The following is a 15,997-nucleotide window of genomic DNA, read 5'->3' on the forward strand; positions in this document are numbered from 1 at the left end:
ACTTCTCAGTGATCTAACCTCTCCTCATGAAAAGACACTGACCTTCATTGTGAGGAGAAATTGAACTCTGCACCAACCTGCAAGGTGAGGAGACTAAATATTACTAATAGGAACAATGAAAGTCTTCAATAGGAAATGGCCATGGACACTGAAGTCTGTCTGTGGGCGTTCTAGGTTGGTTTTGTCCTTGGTGATTTGGTTTGTTTAAATATATATTCACTTCACACACACAAAACGTGCGCACACACACAAACACACAACGCGATGTTCCAAGGAATACAACTTTTAATTTTTAAAAAAAAGAAGAAAAAAAAGGGTTTTATAATTCAACAGCCTGAGGACATAATAAAGGCTGTAAATTGCACTTCTACATTTAAAAAACAAAATAAATCACAAATAAAAAGCAGGCTTTAAATGTATACATTTCTTTCATAAGAAATATCTTCAAAACTGTACATCAAGCTTTTCACAAAGCAGTTGGATCCTCCGTTTCAGAAATCTTCATCTTGCACATTTTATCCACAACATTTTATACACATTAGTTCCAAAGAGGTTCTGCTACATTAGAAACCTCACATCATCTGACAGTTGATGTACTTCTCAGAGAATAGAAGTCTTAGAACATTCCAATGGAACAGTCTTAGAACATCAATGGAACAGTCTTAGAACATTCCACAACAACAACAACGTTGGCGTTGAGAAATTGGTCCAACAGTCACAGTGCTGCTTGGTAACATTCAGGAGCTCCAGAGCAGGAAGACAGTAGGAGAAGTTATCTGTGTGTCTGCGGCAGACTGTCTGTCCATCTGTCTGTCTGCGCCCCTCTCAGTTAGTGTCCACATTAGGCTCAGACCTGGGTCTGCTGTCCATTCAGGAAGAGGCCTGTTGTTGTGGGTGTGGCCAGGTAGCTCTCTGACCCTCAGTCTGTGTTTGGTGGTGTTTCCAGACCAGGTAGCTCCCTGACACTCAGTCTGTGTCCACATGACAGGGGTTAGTCCCAATCTGCTCTGCCTCCTGGTACAGTCTGAGGAAGTCCTTGTATCTCGGGGCACACCCCATCCAGGCCTCCCCGAACCTTACGCTCCCCGTGAACAGGAAGTCTCCATCCCCCTTCCCTGGGCCGGGCCTCACCCCACACTGCCTGGGCATCCTCACCCTGCCTGTCCACCTCCTCACTCTCACCCCCCCTGACACAAACACCTGAGTCTTCTGTCTGTACAGGCGGCTTATCGCCACGGTGACCGACAACTGCTCCGCCTCCTCCTCCACCCCCTGGATGGTGCCTCTCCCCACTACAGAGAGGAAGACAGGAGAGTGTTGATAGATGTTAGAGTACTACAGTACAGTATACTGATACAGTATAATGTAGAACAAATACTACAACAGTAAAATACAAACAATGCCATAAACACAACAGTAACACTTCACATTTAAAGGTCCATTGTATAACTTTGTGGGCGACCCAACCAAATGCACATATAAATGTGAGTTATAGATCTGTCATTCTCATTGAAAGCAAGTGAAATAAGCGGTAGATCAGTTAGCAACCAGGACATTTTGACATATTGTACCTTTAATAACTATACCTAAAAGGATGTATAAAGGGTTTCTAAATAGTTCTTACCAAAGTCGCTGGTGCAGACGGCTAACAGCACCTCAGCATCACTGCAGGGCTGACAGGGAGCTGTGGAGAGAGAAGAGAGAGAGAGAGAAGAGATGAGCTACTGGACAAAAGACAGACAGAAAGTTCTACCAGGGATCAAAGTGAGACCTTCATTATTTAAGGTCAGACAACCCTATCAACTCTAGCACTTCAACTGTTTAAAGAACAGTCACAAAGCAGGTCATTGAAGACACGTGCTGCACACACACACAGGAAGTGGGCTGTGGCCCGTAGGGATGCATGTGCTGTAATTAATTTCAGCTCTCCCAGATGGATGCTTATTTACCCAGCAGCCCAGGCAGAACAGGCAGGCCAACAGGCAGGCAGCAGGACGGGAGTCTCCTGTCATGGACTATGACTTTTACACCAAACAGAGCGGACCTGGTCCTGACTGACTGACTGTCGGCCTGAGGTACAGGACAGGGGCTACTCATTAAACAGGCCTGGTGCTGGGAGGGGATGTGTGGGGGAAGTGCGGGGAGGATGGGGTGGCAGGGGGGGTTGGACGGGGGTTGGACGGGGGGTTGGACGGGGTGTGAGAGGAAGGATGGGGAAGGTGAGGGGAGGACAGGTGTGAGGTGGAGGATGGGGGAGGTGAGGGGAGGACGGGGTGTGAGGGAGAGGATGGGGAGGTGAGGGGAGGACGGGGTGTGAGGGTGAGGATGGGGGAGGTGGATGCCCCAGGAGGCACCTCTCAGAGGCTACAGAGACCACCCCCAACACACCCTGCCTGACACTCCAGATGAGGCAAGGCAAAGCTGCTACATCTCTGACCTGGGCTGGCTGCACATGGTGTCTTTCTACGAGGCCCACTGGGAACAGAGGTAACTATGTTTGCAATGGTGACCTCGTGTTCACATGGCTATAGGCCTGGTTTTGACCTCATGTTGACATGGCTATAGGCCTGGTTTTCACCTCATGTTGACATCGCTATAGGCCTGGTTTTGACTTCATGTAAACATGGTTATATGCCTAGTTTTGACTTCATGTAAACATGGTTATAGGCCTGGTTTTGACCTCATGTAAACATGGTTATAGGCCTGGTTTTGACCTCATGTAAACATGGTTATAGGCCTGGTTTTGACTTAATGTAAACATGGTTATAGGCCTGGTTTTGACCTCATGTAAACATGGTTATAGGCCTGGTTTTGACCTCATGTTGACATGGTTATAGGCCTGGTTTTGACCTCATGTAAACATGGTTATAGGCCTGGTTTTGACTTCATGTAAACATGGTTATAGGCCTGGTTTTGACCTCATGTAAACATGGTTATAGGCCTGGTTTTGACCTCATGTAAACATGGTTATAGGCCTGGTTTTGACCTCATGTAAAAATGGTTATACGCCTGGTTTTGACCTCATTTAAACATGGTTATAGGCCTGGTTTTGACCTCATGTTGACATGGTTATACGCCTGGTTTTGACCTCATGTAAACATGGTTATATGCCTGGTTTTGACCTCATGTAAACATGGTTATAGGCCTGGTTTTGACCTAATGTAAACATGGTTATAGGCCTGGTTTTGACCTCATGTAAACATGGTTATAGGCCTGGTTTTGACCTCATGTAAACATGGGTATAGGCCTGGCTTTGACCTCATGTAAACATGGTTATAGGCCTGGTTTTGACCTCATGTAAACATGGTTATAGGCCTGGTTTTTACCTCATGTTGACATGGTTATAGGCCTGGTTTTGACCTCATGTAAACATGGTTATAGGCCTGGTTTTGACTTCATGTTGACATGGTTATAGGCCTGGTTTTGACCTCATCTTGACATGGTTATAGGCCTGGTTTTGACCTCATGTAAACATGGTTATAGGCCTGGTTTTGACCTCATGTAAACATGGAAATAGGCCTGGATTTGACCTCATGTAAACATGGTTATACGCCTGGTTTTGACCTCATGTAAACATGGTTATAGGCCTGGTTTTGACCTCATGTAAACATGGGTATAGGCCTGGTTTTGACCTCATGTAAACATGGTTATAGGCCTGGTTTTGACCTCATGTAAACATGGGTATAGGCCTGGTTTTGACCTCATGTAAACATTGTTATACGCCTGGTTTTGACCTCATGTAAACATGGTTATAGGCCTGGTTTTGACCTCATGTTGACATGGTTATAGGCCTGGTTTTGACCTCATGTTGACATGGTTATAGGCCTGATTTTGACCTCATGTTGACATGGTTATAGGCCTGGTTTTGACCTCATGTAAACATGGTTATAGGCCTGGTTTTGACTTCATGTAAACATGGTTATAGGCCTGGTTTTGACCTCATGTAAACATGGTTATAGGCCTGGTTTTGACCTCATGTAAATATGGGTATAGGCCTGGTTTTGACCTCATGTAAACATGGTTATACGCCCATTTTTGACCTCATGTAAACATGGTTATAGGCCTGGTTTTGACCTCATGTAAACATGGTTATAGGCCTGGTTTTGACCTCATGTTGACATGGTTATAGGCCTGGTTTTGACCTCATGTAAACATGGTTATAGGCCTGGTTTTGACTTCATGTAAACATGGTTATAGGCCTGGTTTTGACCTCATGTAAACATGGTTATAGGCCTGGTTTTGACCTCATGTTGACATGGTTATAGGTTTTGACCTCATGTAAACATGGTTATAGGCCTGGTTTTGACTTCATGTAAACATGGTTATAGGCCTGGTTTTGACCTCATGTAAACATGGTTATAGGCCTGGTTTTGACCTCATGTAAACATGGTTATACGCCTGGTTTTGACCTCATGTAAACATGGTTATACGCCTGGTTTTGACCTCATGTAAACATGGTTATACGCCTGGTTTTGACCTCATGTAAAAATGGTTATACGCCTGGTTTTGACCTCATGTAAACATGGTTATAGGCCTGGTTTTGACCTCATGTTGACATGGTTATAGGCCTGGTTTTGACTTCATGTAAACATGGTTATATGCCTGGTTTTGACCTCATGTAAACATGGTTATAGGCCTGGTTTTGACCTCATGTAAACATGGTTATAGGCCTGGTTTTGACCTCATGTAAATATGGTTATACGCCTGGTTTTGACCTCATGTAAAAATGGTTATACGCCTGGTTTTGACCTCATGTTGACATGGTTATGAAACCCCCAGCCCCTGGTCATATAGTGAAACCCCCAGTCCCTGGCCATATAGTGAAACCCCCAGCCCCTGGTCATATAGTGAAACCCCCAGCCCCTGGCCATATAGTGAAACCCCCAGTCCCTGGCCATATAGTGAAACCCCCAGTCCCTGGCCATATAGTGAAACCCCCAGTCCCTGGCCATATAGTGAAACCCCCAGTCCCTGGCCATATAGTGAAACCCCCAGTCCCTGGTCATATAGTGAAACCCCCAGCCCCTGGCCATATAGTGAAACCCCCAGCCCCTGGCCATATAGTGAAACCCCCAGTCTTAGGGCTATACTACAGGTCACATACACCCAGCCACTCTCCTCTACCCTCCTCCTGGAGTCTGCAGTCTCTAGTGAGGTCTTTATGACAGAGGAAAGGTCTCTAAATCAGCCCAGTCTGCAGTCTCTAGTGAGGTCTTTATGACAGAGGAAAGGTCTCTAAATCAGCCCAGTCTGCAGTCTCTAGTGAGGTCTTTATGACAGAGGAAAGGTCTCTAAATCAGCCCAGTCTGCAGTCTCTAGTGAGGTCTTTATGACAGAGGAAAGGTCTCTAAATCAGCCCAGTCTGCAGTCTCTAGTGAGGTCTTTATGACAGAGGAAAGGTCTCTAAATCAGCCCAGTCTGCAGTCTCTAGTGAGGTCTTTATGACAGAGGAAAGGTCTCTAAATCAGCCCAGTCTGCAGTCTCTAGTGACAGGGGAAGTCTTCATTAGGTCTTATTAAACACTGTGGCTAGAGGGTCAGCCCCACAGAGAAAGTCTTCATTAGACCTTATTGAACAGTAGTTGTCTTTAACAGCAGAATAACTAACCAAGGAGGACAGAAGGAGAGAGAGAGGGAGGGTTTAGATGATGGGTTAGTGGTCCGGTTATCCTCAATACTGACTGGCTGGCTGGCTGGCTGACTGGCATGCTGGCTGGCTGGCTGGCATGCTGGCTGGCTGGCTGGCTGGCTGGCTGGCTGGCTGGCTGGCTGGCTGACTGGCTGGCTGACTGGCTATTCAAACAGTCCAGTGAAATAATATTAAGGACATTCTAATTCAAGGATTCACATGACCAGATATGTCTGTTAGATTCAGATATAACCATGGTAACACTTTACATGAAGGGTTTATACATTTTATTAAGCACTTTATATACTAGATATAAACTAATGATTAGCAGTCTCTAAAGTACTTAAAAGCCCTATATAAAGTGCACCTTAGTGTTACCGAGACTAGAGCACAATCTCTACAGCCCTGCCCTGTCACCTCTGACCTGTTCAGAGACAACTGACGGCTTTTTAAAGCTGATCCTTACAGAGGAGACCATGACCCTTAGGCATGTTTCCAGGCAGGGGGGATTCTTTTTAGACAGGTTTGTCTGAAGTCGATGGTGAGGTCAGTGAGGGGGGTGAGGAGGGGTTGAGGGGAGGGTGAGGGGGGCTGAGGGGAGGGTGAGGAGGGGTTGAGGGGAGGGTGAGGGGGGTTGAGGAGGGGTTGAGGAGGGGTTGAGGGGGTTGAGGGGAGGGTGAGGGGGGCTGAGGGGAGGGTGAGGAGGGGTTGAGGGGAGGTGAGGGGGGTTGAGGGGAGGGTGAGGAGGGGTTGAGGAGGGGTTGAGGAGGGTTGAGGAGGGGTAGAGGAGGGATTGAGGGGAGGGTGAGGGGGGTTGAGGAGGGGTTGAGGGGAGGGGGTGAAGGGAGGGTGAGGAGGGAAGGGTGAGGAGGGGTTGAGGAGGGGTTGAGGAGGGATTGAGGGGAGGGTGAGGAGGGGTTGAGGAGGGGTTGAGGGGAGGGGTGAAGGGAGGGTGAGGAGGGAAGGGTGAGGAGGGGTTGATGAGTGCAAGTCCCAGGTCAGCTGGTGTTGTAAACACATGGCGCTGCACACAACCAACAGAGGTCAGAGGTTAGGGGTCAGGGGTTACCCAGCCACAGGCTCAGGGGCTTAGGAACAGCTGGAGAGGAGGGTGACATCAGAGTAGCCGACCGAACGAATGACCGACCCCCTCGCCCCCAGTGCAACGAGTAGGGAGCAGGGCCTTTGATGAGAGGGTTGGGGCTGCCGCCATAGCTTCAGAGAACCTTTAGGACATGGTGTACTACAGGCTGTAACCCAAACAGTACCCTATTCCCTTTATAGTGCACTACTTTAGACCAGGGTCCATAGGGGATAGGGGGCTATTCGCGAGGCAGCCACGGTTTTTCCAGCTAGCTGCTCTCCTCCCTCTATCTCTCTCTCTGGTCTCTCTCTCTCTGGTCTCGCTCTCTCTCTCTGGTCTCGCTCTCTCTCTCTCTTTCTGGTCTCGCTCTCTCTCTCTCTTTCTGGTCTCGCTCTCTCTCTCTCTCTGGTCTCTCTCTCTCTCTCTGGTCTCTCTCTCTCTCTCTGGTCTCTCTGTCTTTGGTCTCTCTCTCTCTGGTCTCTCTGGTCTCGCTCTCTCTGGTCTCGCTCTCTCTGGTCTCGCTCTCTCTGGTCTCAGCTCTCTCTCTCTCTGGTCTCTCTCACTCTCTGGTCTCGCTCTCTCTCTGGTCTCGCTCTCTCTCTCTTTCTGGTCTCGCTCTCTCTCTCTCTCTGGTCTCGCTCTCTCTCTCTCTCTGGTCTCGCTCTCTCTCTCTCTCTGGTCTCGCTCTCCGGTCAGGGCTCACATGTCAGACATGAAACGTTGCCACAGGAATGGCCTGGCATGATCTGAGTTGGAGTCATCTTTCTCTACCCAAACACACACTGCACTGCTCCCATCACAACCACAGAGAAGGGGGAGATGGTGTCCCCAGCTGCAACATCTGGTCCCAGATGCATTCCCCTCTAATGGAGTGCAGCGCAGCAATACCACCCTTCTCTGATGACAACCACTTCAGAAGGACAGAGGAAGAGAGGGAAGACAGGACGGATAGATGAAGGGAAGAGGAATGAAAGAGAAGCGTTGACAGAGGGAGGAATATAGATGTAGGAAAGAGAGAGAGGAGGAAGAGAGAGAGAGAGAGAGAGAGAGAGAGAGAGAGAGAGAGAGAGAGAGAGAGAGAGAGAGAGAGAGAGAGAGGAGGCAGAGAGAGAGGAGGCAGAGAGAGAGAGAGAAGGCAGAGAGAGAGAGGAGGCAGAGAGAGAGGAGGCAAGAGAGAGAGAGAGAGCAGAGGCAGAGAGAGAGAGAGAGAGCGGAGGCAGAGAGAGAGAGAGAGAGCGAGGCAGGGAGAGAGAGAGAGAGAGAGCAGAGGCAGAGAGAGAGGAGGCAGAGAGAGGAGGCAGAGAGAGAGAGAGAGAGGAGGCAGAGAGAGAGGAGGCAAAGAGAGAGGAGGCAGAGAGAGGAGGAAAAGAGAGAGGAGAGAGAGAGAGAGAGAGAGAGAGAGAGAGAGAGAGAGAGAGAGAGACGGAGCGATAGAGAGGAGACAAAGAGAGAGAGCGAGAGAGAGGGGACAGAGAGAGAGCGAGAGAGAGGAGACAGAGAGCGAGAGAGAGAGAGGAGACAGAGAGCGAGAGAGAGCGAGAGAGAGCGAGAGAGAGAGAGAGAGAGAGAGAGAGAGAGAGAGAGAGAGAGAGAGAGAGAGAGAGAGAGAGAGAGAGAGAGAGAGAGAGAGAGAGAGAAAGTGAGGAATAAAGGTATTCTCTCAACATCTGGTGTGAGATACATTCCAGGGAGATGGAGGAGAGAGCAACTCAATCCCAGCACAGCAGGTCTGACAGAGAGAACTAGAAAGAAGTGGAGAAAAACAGACAGGGAGATGGAGAGGGAGAGGGAGATGGAGAGGGGGAGAGGGAGAACAGAGCCAAACAAGTGCACTCAGATCACCAAGCCCTCTAGACCCTGCTGCCGAGTCAACGACACAAGACCCAGGGCCCCCTCCCTCCCCCCCTCTCCCCCTGGGCTAGGGACCTGCGCCACATCACACCACAAGCTCATACCACAGAAGCACAGAGCGTAGGAAACCAAGCCGGTCAAAACAACCCTGAGCCTTAGACTACTACATTAGAACCTGGACCCATCAGCACTACATTAAGCCCAACCTGAGCCAACTACACTAGCTACAACCTGGCCAAAACAACCATTACACCACTATGTTAGATCCCCTTCATTAAGCCCAACCTGAGCCAACTACACTAGCTACAACCTGGCCAAAACAACCATTACACCACTATGTTAGATCCCCTTCATTAAGCCCAACCTGAGCCAACTACACTAGCTACAACCTGGCCAAAACAACCATTACACCACTATGTTAGATCCCCTTCATTAAGCCCAACCTGAGCTAACTACACTAGCTACAACCTGGCCAAAACAACCATTACACCCCTATGTTAGATCACCTTCATTAAGCCCAACCTGAGCCAACTACACTAGCTACAACCTGGCCAAAACAACCATTACACCACTATGTTAGATCACCTTCATTAAGCACAACCTGAGCCAACTACACTAGCTACAACCTGGCCAAAACAACCATTACACCCCTATGTTAGATCACCTTCATTAAGCCCAACCTGAGCTAACTACACTAGCTACAACCTGGCCAAAACAACCATTACACCACTATGTTAGATCACCTTCATTAAGCCCAACCTGAGCCAACTACACTAGCTACAACCTGGCCAAAACAACCATTACACCCCTATGTTAGATCCCCTTCATTAAGCCCAACCTGAGCCAACTACACTAGCTACAACCTGGCCAAAACAACCATTACACCCCTATGTTAGATCACCTTCATTAAGCCCAACCTGAGCCAACTACACTAGCTACAACCTGGCCAAAACAACCATTACACCACTATGTTAGATCACCTTCATTAAGCCCAACCTGAGCTAACTACACTAGCTACAACCATTACACCCCTATGTTAGATCCCCTACATTAGGTCCTGACTGTTTATCAGTCTCTCTATCTCACCATTGTGCCAGCTGATTATGCAGGATATGAACACGTGACCCCAGAAAGAGGTAGAAACAGATGTAACTCCTATTACTCCTATTAGTGGAAGAAAAACACAGTGTCTCTGGTCTGGATCTCTTCACAGCCAGGAGTCATGCAGGTTTGGCAGGTACACAGCATGATGAAAACACGGCTCTGTTTTTAGAGTGAGGCCCTCTCCGTTTCACTGTAGCCCTCCATACAGACACACCAGGGTACCGTAGGAAAGGCAGTGGTTGGTTATGAAACACTCCCCAAGTCAACTCAGTCCCATGGGTACACCAGTTCATAAGACTAACTTGTGGGAAGGTAACTGTGAAATATCAACATAGAATTGTCAGTGTAACATAATATTATAAAAACAACACTGAGATTCAGACTTTCTTCAGTAGAAAGATAAATAAACTGAAGATTGAATATCAAAAATAATTTGGAATAGTTTTTTCTTATAAATACAGATCTGCAAACGGAGACGTTTTCACCAGCAGATGGCTGCATTTAGTACAGAGCTACATCATGACTACAGACACCAGGACAAAGGAAACTACTTCATAGTGAGTCAATCAAAAAAAACTGTCAGCTGAATGCCCAGTTGACTTTCTCTGATCTATCTCAGTCTGGATAACTCAACTGGAACAGTAAGGATACTGTTCAGGCCTCATGACACTGACACAAAACTTAAGGGATATGTCACCAAAATGACATCATTAGTTAGATGGTTCCTTTCCTTGAATGTAGTCTCTGGGCCAATCAGTAGAGTCTGTAATCCACTGTTAGGATTAGTCTATTTAACCACTGCCATTAACTTTAGCATTAAAAGGGGGAAGTTCAGGATTTTACAAATGTATGTTAGAAGGTTCCTCACCTTGAATGTAGTGTAATGGACCAGGAGAAACTATAATCTATGGTTCAGTTGTCTGTCATCAGCCACTACAAACTTCAGTTGACTTTAGCCACAGAGTTTCTAAACCCAGAGCCGCAACATCGCAAGACTTCCGGGCATGCTTGTGAAACAGACCGACCAGACCAGGCCGGGGTTTGGGGTATGAGAAGTCAAAGAGAGAGGTGAAGAATTATTTATTTTCTCTAAATCTAAAAAGGCACAACCTAGATTCGAGACAATGTCTTAAATAGTTGAACATGTTCCTCTTTAAGGAATACCTGGAATAGTATAAAGTGGTTGTCCCACTGGCTATCATAAGTTGAATGCACCAATTTGTAAGTTGCTCTGGATAAGAGCGTCTGCGAAATGATGTAAATGTAAATGTTATTACTCTAACGTTGTGAAAGTGACAAACTGACACGCTTTTCATTTGTCATAAACAACTTTATATGGAAAGAGTGCCTTTGATTTGACGGCCTGCACATGCACAGTTCGGCGCGAAACGACCGTTAGACGTGAGCTTTGATAGCCAACGTCACCATGACATCGCCTACAATTGTGAACGGGAATTTCTACTGGAGAAGCAGTTTTAGCCTTACTGTACTGTCTTTACTTTAGCCATGCTGAACTTCCCCTTTAATGACCAAAGCAACAACAATAGGAGTGTATCTTACCGGACAGTGCATGTGGCTCCACCCCAGCCAAGGCTCCACCTCCGGTCCTCTCTGTCACCAGCTCATACTGAAACGAGGTGATCCTCTTACTGATGTCTCTGTGAGGTATGGCCTCTATGAACATAGCCCCTTCCTGGATGCTGAAGCAGGTCACCTTCCCCTGGGCCTGGTCCTGCTCCCTCAGCAGCAGACGCAGCTTCCCGGCCCGGTCCAGGTAGATGTTAGCCCCGTGGGAGTCCCTGGAGGGCTTGATGCAGACGGAGAGACGGGCGGCTGCCGGGGACTGGGTGTTGGGCCGCAGGTTGACGATGATGGCCCCTGTAGGGTAGAGCCAGTCGAGGGAACCCTGGGAACAACGCAGGTAGACCTGCTCCACATCACGTGTGTGGCCCTCATGGGTTAGTCCACTGGGAGGGGGGAGAAAGGTCAGTGTGGAAGTGGAGGAGGTCAACAACACATCATGGACAGAGTCATGGACACACTCCTAACACACTTTTGATAGGTGTGAAAGAATTAGAAATAATTATATATTTGGTCTGGAGAAAAACATGGTGTTTTGGGTGAGAAATGCCAACCATGAACCATTGTCTGTGACTGCCTGTCCAACAGTATGAAAGTGTCTGTATGAATATGAACAGAGAATAAGCTAATCAGTGGTTCACCAGCCAAGAACCAAGCCCCTCCAAAAAAATAGGCCTATAACTTGGCACAAGAACAGAAAATGTCAGCTTTCTTCTGGTAACCTTTTCTGAAATACAGTGCCGCTTCAAAGAGAAATATCAGCGCTTCGCGTGATCATGAGGGTCAGTTCTGCCTCTGATCATACTCAACAGGCAGACTACAGACTGCAGCTCTGTGCCAAGAAGAAGACTGTTTCAATGGAACCTTATTCCCTATACAGGGTCTGGTCAAAAATACTGCACTATATTGGAAATAGGCAAAGTGTGTGTGTGTAGCTGTGTGTGTGTGTGTGTGTAGCTGTGTGTGTGTGTGTGTGTGTGTAGCTGTGTGTGTGTGTGTGTATGTGTGTAGCTGTGTGTGTGTGTGTGTGTAGCTGTGTGTGTGTGTGTAGCTGTGTGTCTGTGTGTGTAGCTGTGTGTGTGTGTGTGTGTGTGTGTAGCTGTGTGTGTGTGTGTGTGTGTGTGAGCTGTGTGTGTGTGTGTGTGTGTGTGTGTAGCTGTGTGTGTGTGTGTGTGTGTGTGTGTGTGTGTGTGTGTGTAGCTGTGTGTGTGTGTGTGTGTGTGCGTGTAGCTGTGTGTGTGTGTGTGTTAGCTGTGTGTGCGTGTGTGTGTAGCTGTGTGTGTGTGTAGCTGTGTGTGTGTGTGTAGTTGTGTGTGTGTGTGTGTGTAGCTGTGTGTGTGTGTGTGTGTGTGTAGCTGTGTGTGTGTAGCTGTGTGTGTGTGTGTGTAGCTGTGTGTGTAGCTGTGTGTGTGTGTGTGTGTGTGTGTGTGTGTGTGTGTGTGTGTGTGTGTGTGTAGCTGTGTGTGTGTGTGTGTGTGTGTGTAGCTGTGTCTGTGTGTTGCCTGGCGGTGGTTTAATATCCTTAGACAAAGTGTTAAGGCTCCTGCGGCTCCGTGCTGCACACGGCCGACAGCATGACCAGTCACGAGCCGCCCTGCCTCCACGCGGCTCAACTGACCTCAACCCCAACACACACGTCTTATGGCACATCGTTCCTTCTGGGCTCACTGCTCTGGCAACACATTACCGACTGCCTGGCAGGCTGCGGCAGGGTCGGAGAGGGGGAGGGGGAGACAGAGTCTAGAGACAGAAGTGGATGAATGAACAGGAGAGGGACACAGACTCACAGAGGCTACATCCCAAATTGCACCCTATTCCCTATATAGCACCATAGGCCCTGGTCAAAGGTATTCTACTGTATAGGGAATAACATGCCATTTGGGACACAGCCTCACAGAGGCTTCTGCTGCACCGCGAACACACAGTGGAGTCGACTTAGACAACCAACGACAGCAACAGTAACCAGGCTGCCAGGAGGCTCTGCTGAATGCAAGAGCAGAATGCAGGTCAATCACCCAAACCTCCCCTTGCTGCCGGGACAAAAGGACTGGAAGAGACATGTCCGGGCAGCACTCTGGACAGAACTGACCCCCCTGGCGCCAGACAGACAGCACCACCAAACCACTCACTCCATACACACATTGACAGGCCGAGTGTCCCAAATGGCACCCTATTCCCTATTTAGTGCACTACTTTTGACCAGAGGTCTAATGGCACTGTAGGGAATAGGGTGCCATTTGGGATTCAGCCACAGAACTTAACGCATCATCTCAGTGTAGCTCAGTTGGTAGAGCATGGCGCTTGCAACGCCAGGGTTGTGGGTTCGATTCCCACGGGGGGCCAGTATGAAAAATGTATGCACTCACTAACTGTAAGTCGCTCTGGATAAGAGCGTCTGCTAAAATGACTAAAATGTAAAATGCAAATAATCTGAAGTCCTAGACTAGGACCCAAGTCTGTCATTCGTAGCAAAGCCAAGCTATAGAGGCCTATAGGCTGGAAACTAGCAGCAGACTTCTATTACCATATGGATGCCATGCCAACAGCAACATGCTGGTGGTTAGGATGTTTTTGGAAGGAATGACCCAATTTAAAAATGAAAATGAAATGGTGAAATATGAATAAGGCCCATTGATGTGAGGACCAGAGGAGAGCACATGCTGGTCAATCATAACCCAACCAGCCTCTCCACTCCTCACCACATTCTCTTTAATTAACTCAGTTCAACTCCTCCTCCACCATCTCTCCGTCTCTAGTCTGCATGCAATTAGAAGAGATTAGCTAAAAGGAGAGCTAACGAGCAACAGATTCATTGGTACAGGCTCAGAGTAACTGCTTAGTTAGACTACTCCTCGGCTGGCTTAGAAGAGGAAACATTACCACTTTCTCTTCCTGGCACTGCAGCTCACCCAATTGGACACTCACCCAATTGGACACTCACCCAATTTCACCCACTAGATTGTCTGTAATAGATGATTGATGATGAAAAGTAATGTTTTTACCTGTGTAACATCACCATATCATCAGCAGTAATTGAATACCTACATTGAGCATATTAGAGGCATTAATGAAGTGTCAAACTTCAAGAGGTGTCAGTCAAGTACTAAAGCTTCTTACTATATCAATATTTAAGCCATGGTGCTGCTTCTAAAAAGTCAGACTATACATGTTATAACAGGTGTAGGTAAGGAAGTAAGAACCAAAAGGATGTAGAAAACTACTAAGGTAGCCTGTTATTGACGTTGTGAGGAGCCACCTCAAACTGTACTTTTACTGCTGTAGGTTAACTAGGCCATCATGTCCTCTAATCAGTGTGTTTATTCATTAAACAATGTATGCATTACCATTTTGAACATCGAAATATATATCGAAATTAAACGTGCTCCTAAAAGTGTTCCAAATTAGAACGCTTGGATTCAAAAAGGGTCAATTTCAGTTGATTATTAATGCTTTAAAATATAATTAGCAAAAATATGTAATAATCTCAAAACCATTAAGTTGTGAAAATAAAATTAAAATAAATACACCTCTGCACTTGGCTTCCTTGACAGAAGTAGCATTCCACAGACCTGACTCAAGGTGATCATTCAGTGAGAGGGAAACAATATTGCAATTCACCTCTCAGAAGAGAATGGATAACTCATTCTCTATTTAGTTTATTACATGGTAACAATCTCTTCACCAGTCGGCCTTGGATAAAAACACTGACGCATTCACCATTCTGTAACTTTAATTTCCAAAAACTAAGCATTCAAATCTAAATGGTAGCCTACAAATAGTGCGTCTGCACAGCTCCTTTTCAATTGGACCATTATGAACAAGCAGTTCATGAAATAATGAAAGTTATAAAGTTATAAAGAAGAACTCTCACCTGCCCTTCCAACTACACTGATCGCTGGAGTATTGAGAGAACGCTATCCGACACAGCAGGAGAACCGATAGAAAGTATGCCAAAATCGGTGTCAGCATGTTTAATCCCACCGCTGTTGCTCCGAGCGCAACACTTTCCTTCTTCTCAACTAAAACAACCAAATCCACCCGCGTAACTCCAACGACATAACGTCCCCATCGGTTCTGCTCGCTTGTTAAAGTGTCGAGTGTTGTTTTTTTTCTCCGGTAAAGGCCAGTAGAACAACTAAAAAAGCGCTACTTCACCTAGAACCATCCACTATATCGTAGCCTACAACGGACAGCGGCTGCTTGAATTCCTTTACTGGAACTTCAGTGAGTGAATTTCTTTGCTCTGATTTCTTCTCCACGTCACTCCCCTTCACCCAGCAGATCAGCACGCGTGCGCAATGCATTATCGGCTAGATCTTGGAAGTATGTTTCTACAATTACAAAATCTCACCTGGGCTAGTATCTACTTACTAGGAACTTATAAATCATACATTAGAAAGTCTACAGTCGAACTAACTAACCCACAGTTGAAAGGTTGGGTAAGTTGACTGAGTGATCTGTGGTTCATTATCTCAAACTTTTCCTTTCCAAAAGTGCCCCCTCATCATTGCAATTCCCCTTGATATCTGTTGTCAGTCATTTGTTATGATGACATATGTGGGTACAACTATATTGTCCGTTACATTAGATAGGCTGTCATAAACATAGTCCTCTTGGGTAAGTTTTTCTTTGTAACAAGACAGGAGTGTGTTTTTCCACTGAACTACCCACACACACACGCACCCGCCCGCGCGCACACACACACAATCATATAAAAAAACAAAAACAGAAACCTGTTAGACAGGGGAA

At 47.0% G+C, this 15,997-nt stretch overlaps 1 protein-coding gene across 1 annotated transcript; it reads right to left on the reverse strand.

The window, feature by feature from the left end:
• Positions 1–257: 257 nt before the first annotated feature.
• LOC121551494 (meteorin-like protein) lies at positions 258–15,486 on the reverse strand. The gene is made up of 4 exons (XM_041864187.2): positions 15,120–15,486; positions 11,228–11,634; positions 1,625–1,684; positions 258–1,292 (listed from the first exon to the last, which is right to left on the reverse strand). The coding sequence occupies exons 1-4, from the start codon at positions 15,215–15,217 to the stop codon at positions 967–969; spliced, it is 891 nt and encodes a 296-aa protein (XP_041720121.2). The 5' UTR covers positions 15,218–15,486; the 3' UTR covers positions 258–966.
• Positions 15,487–15,997: the final 511 nt, after the last annotated feature.

This window comes from Coregonus clupeaformis, chromosome 35 (genome assembly GCF_020615455.1).
Source record: "Coregonus clupeaformis isolate EN_2021a chromosome 35, ASM2061545v1, whole genome shotgun sequence".
NCBI lineage: Eukaryota > Metazoa > Chordata > Actinopteri > Salmoniformes > Salmonidae > Coregonus > Coregonus clupeaformis.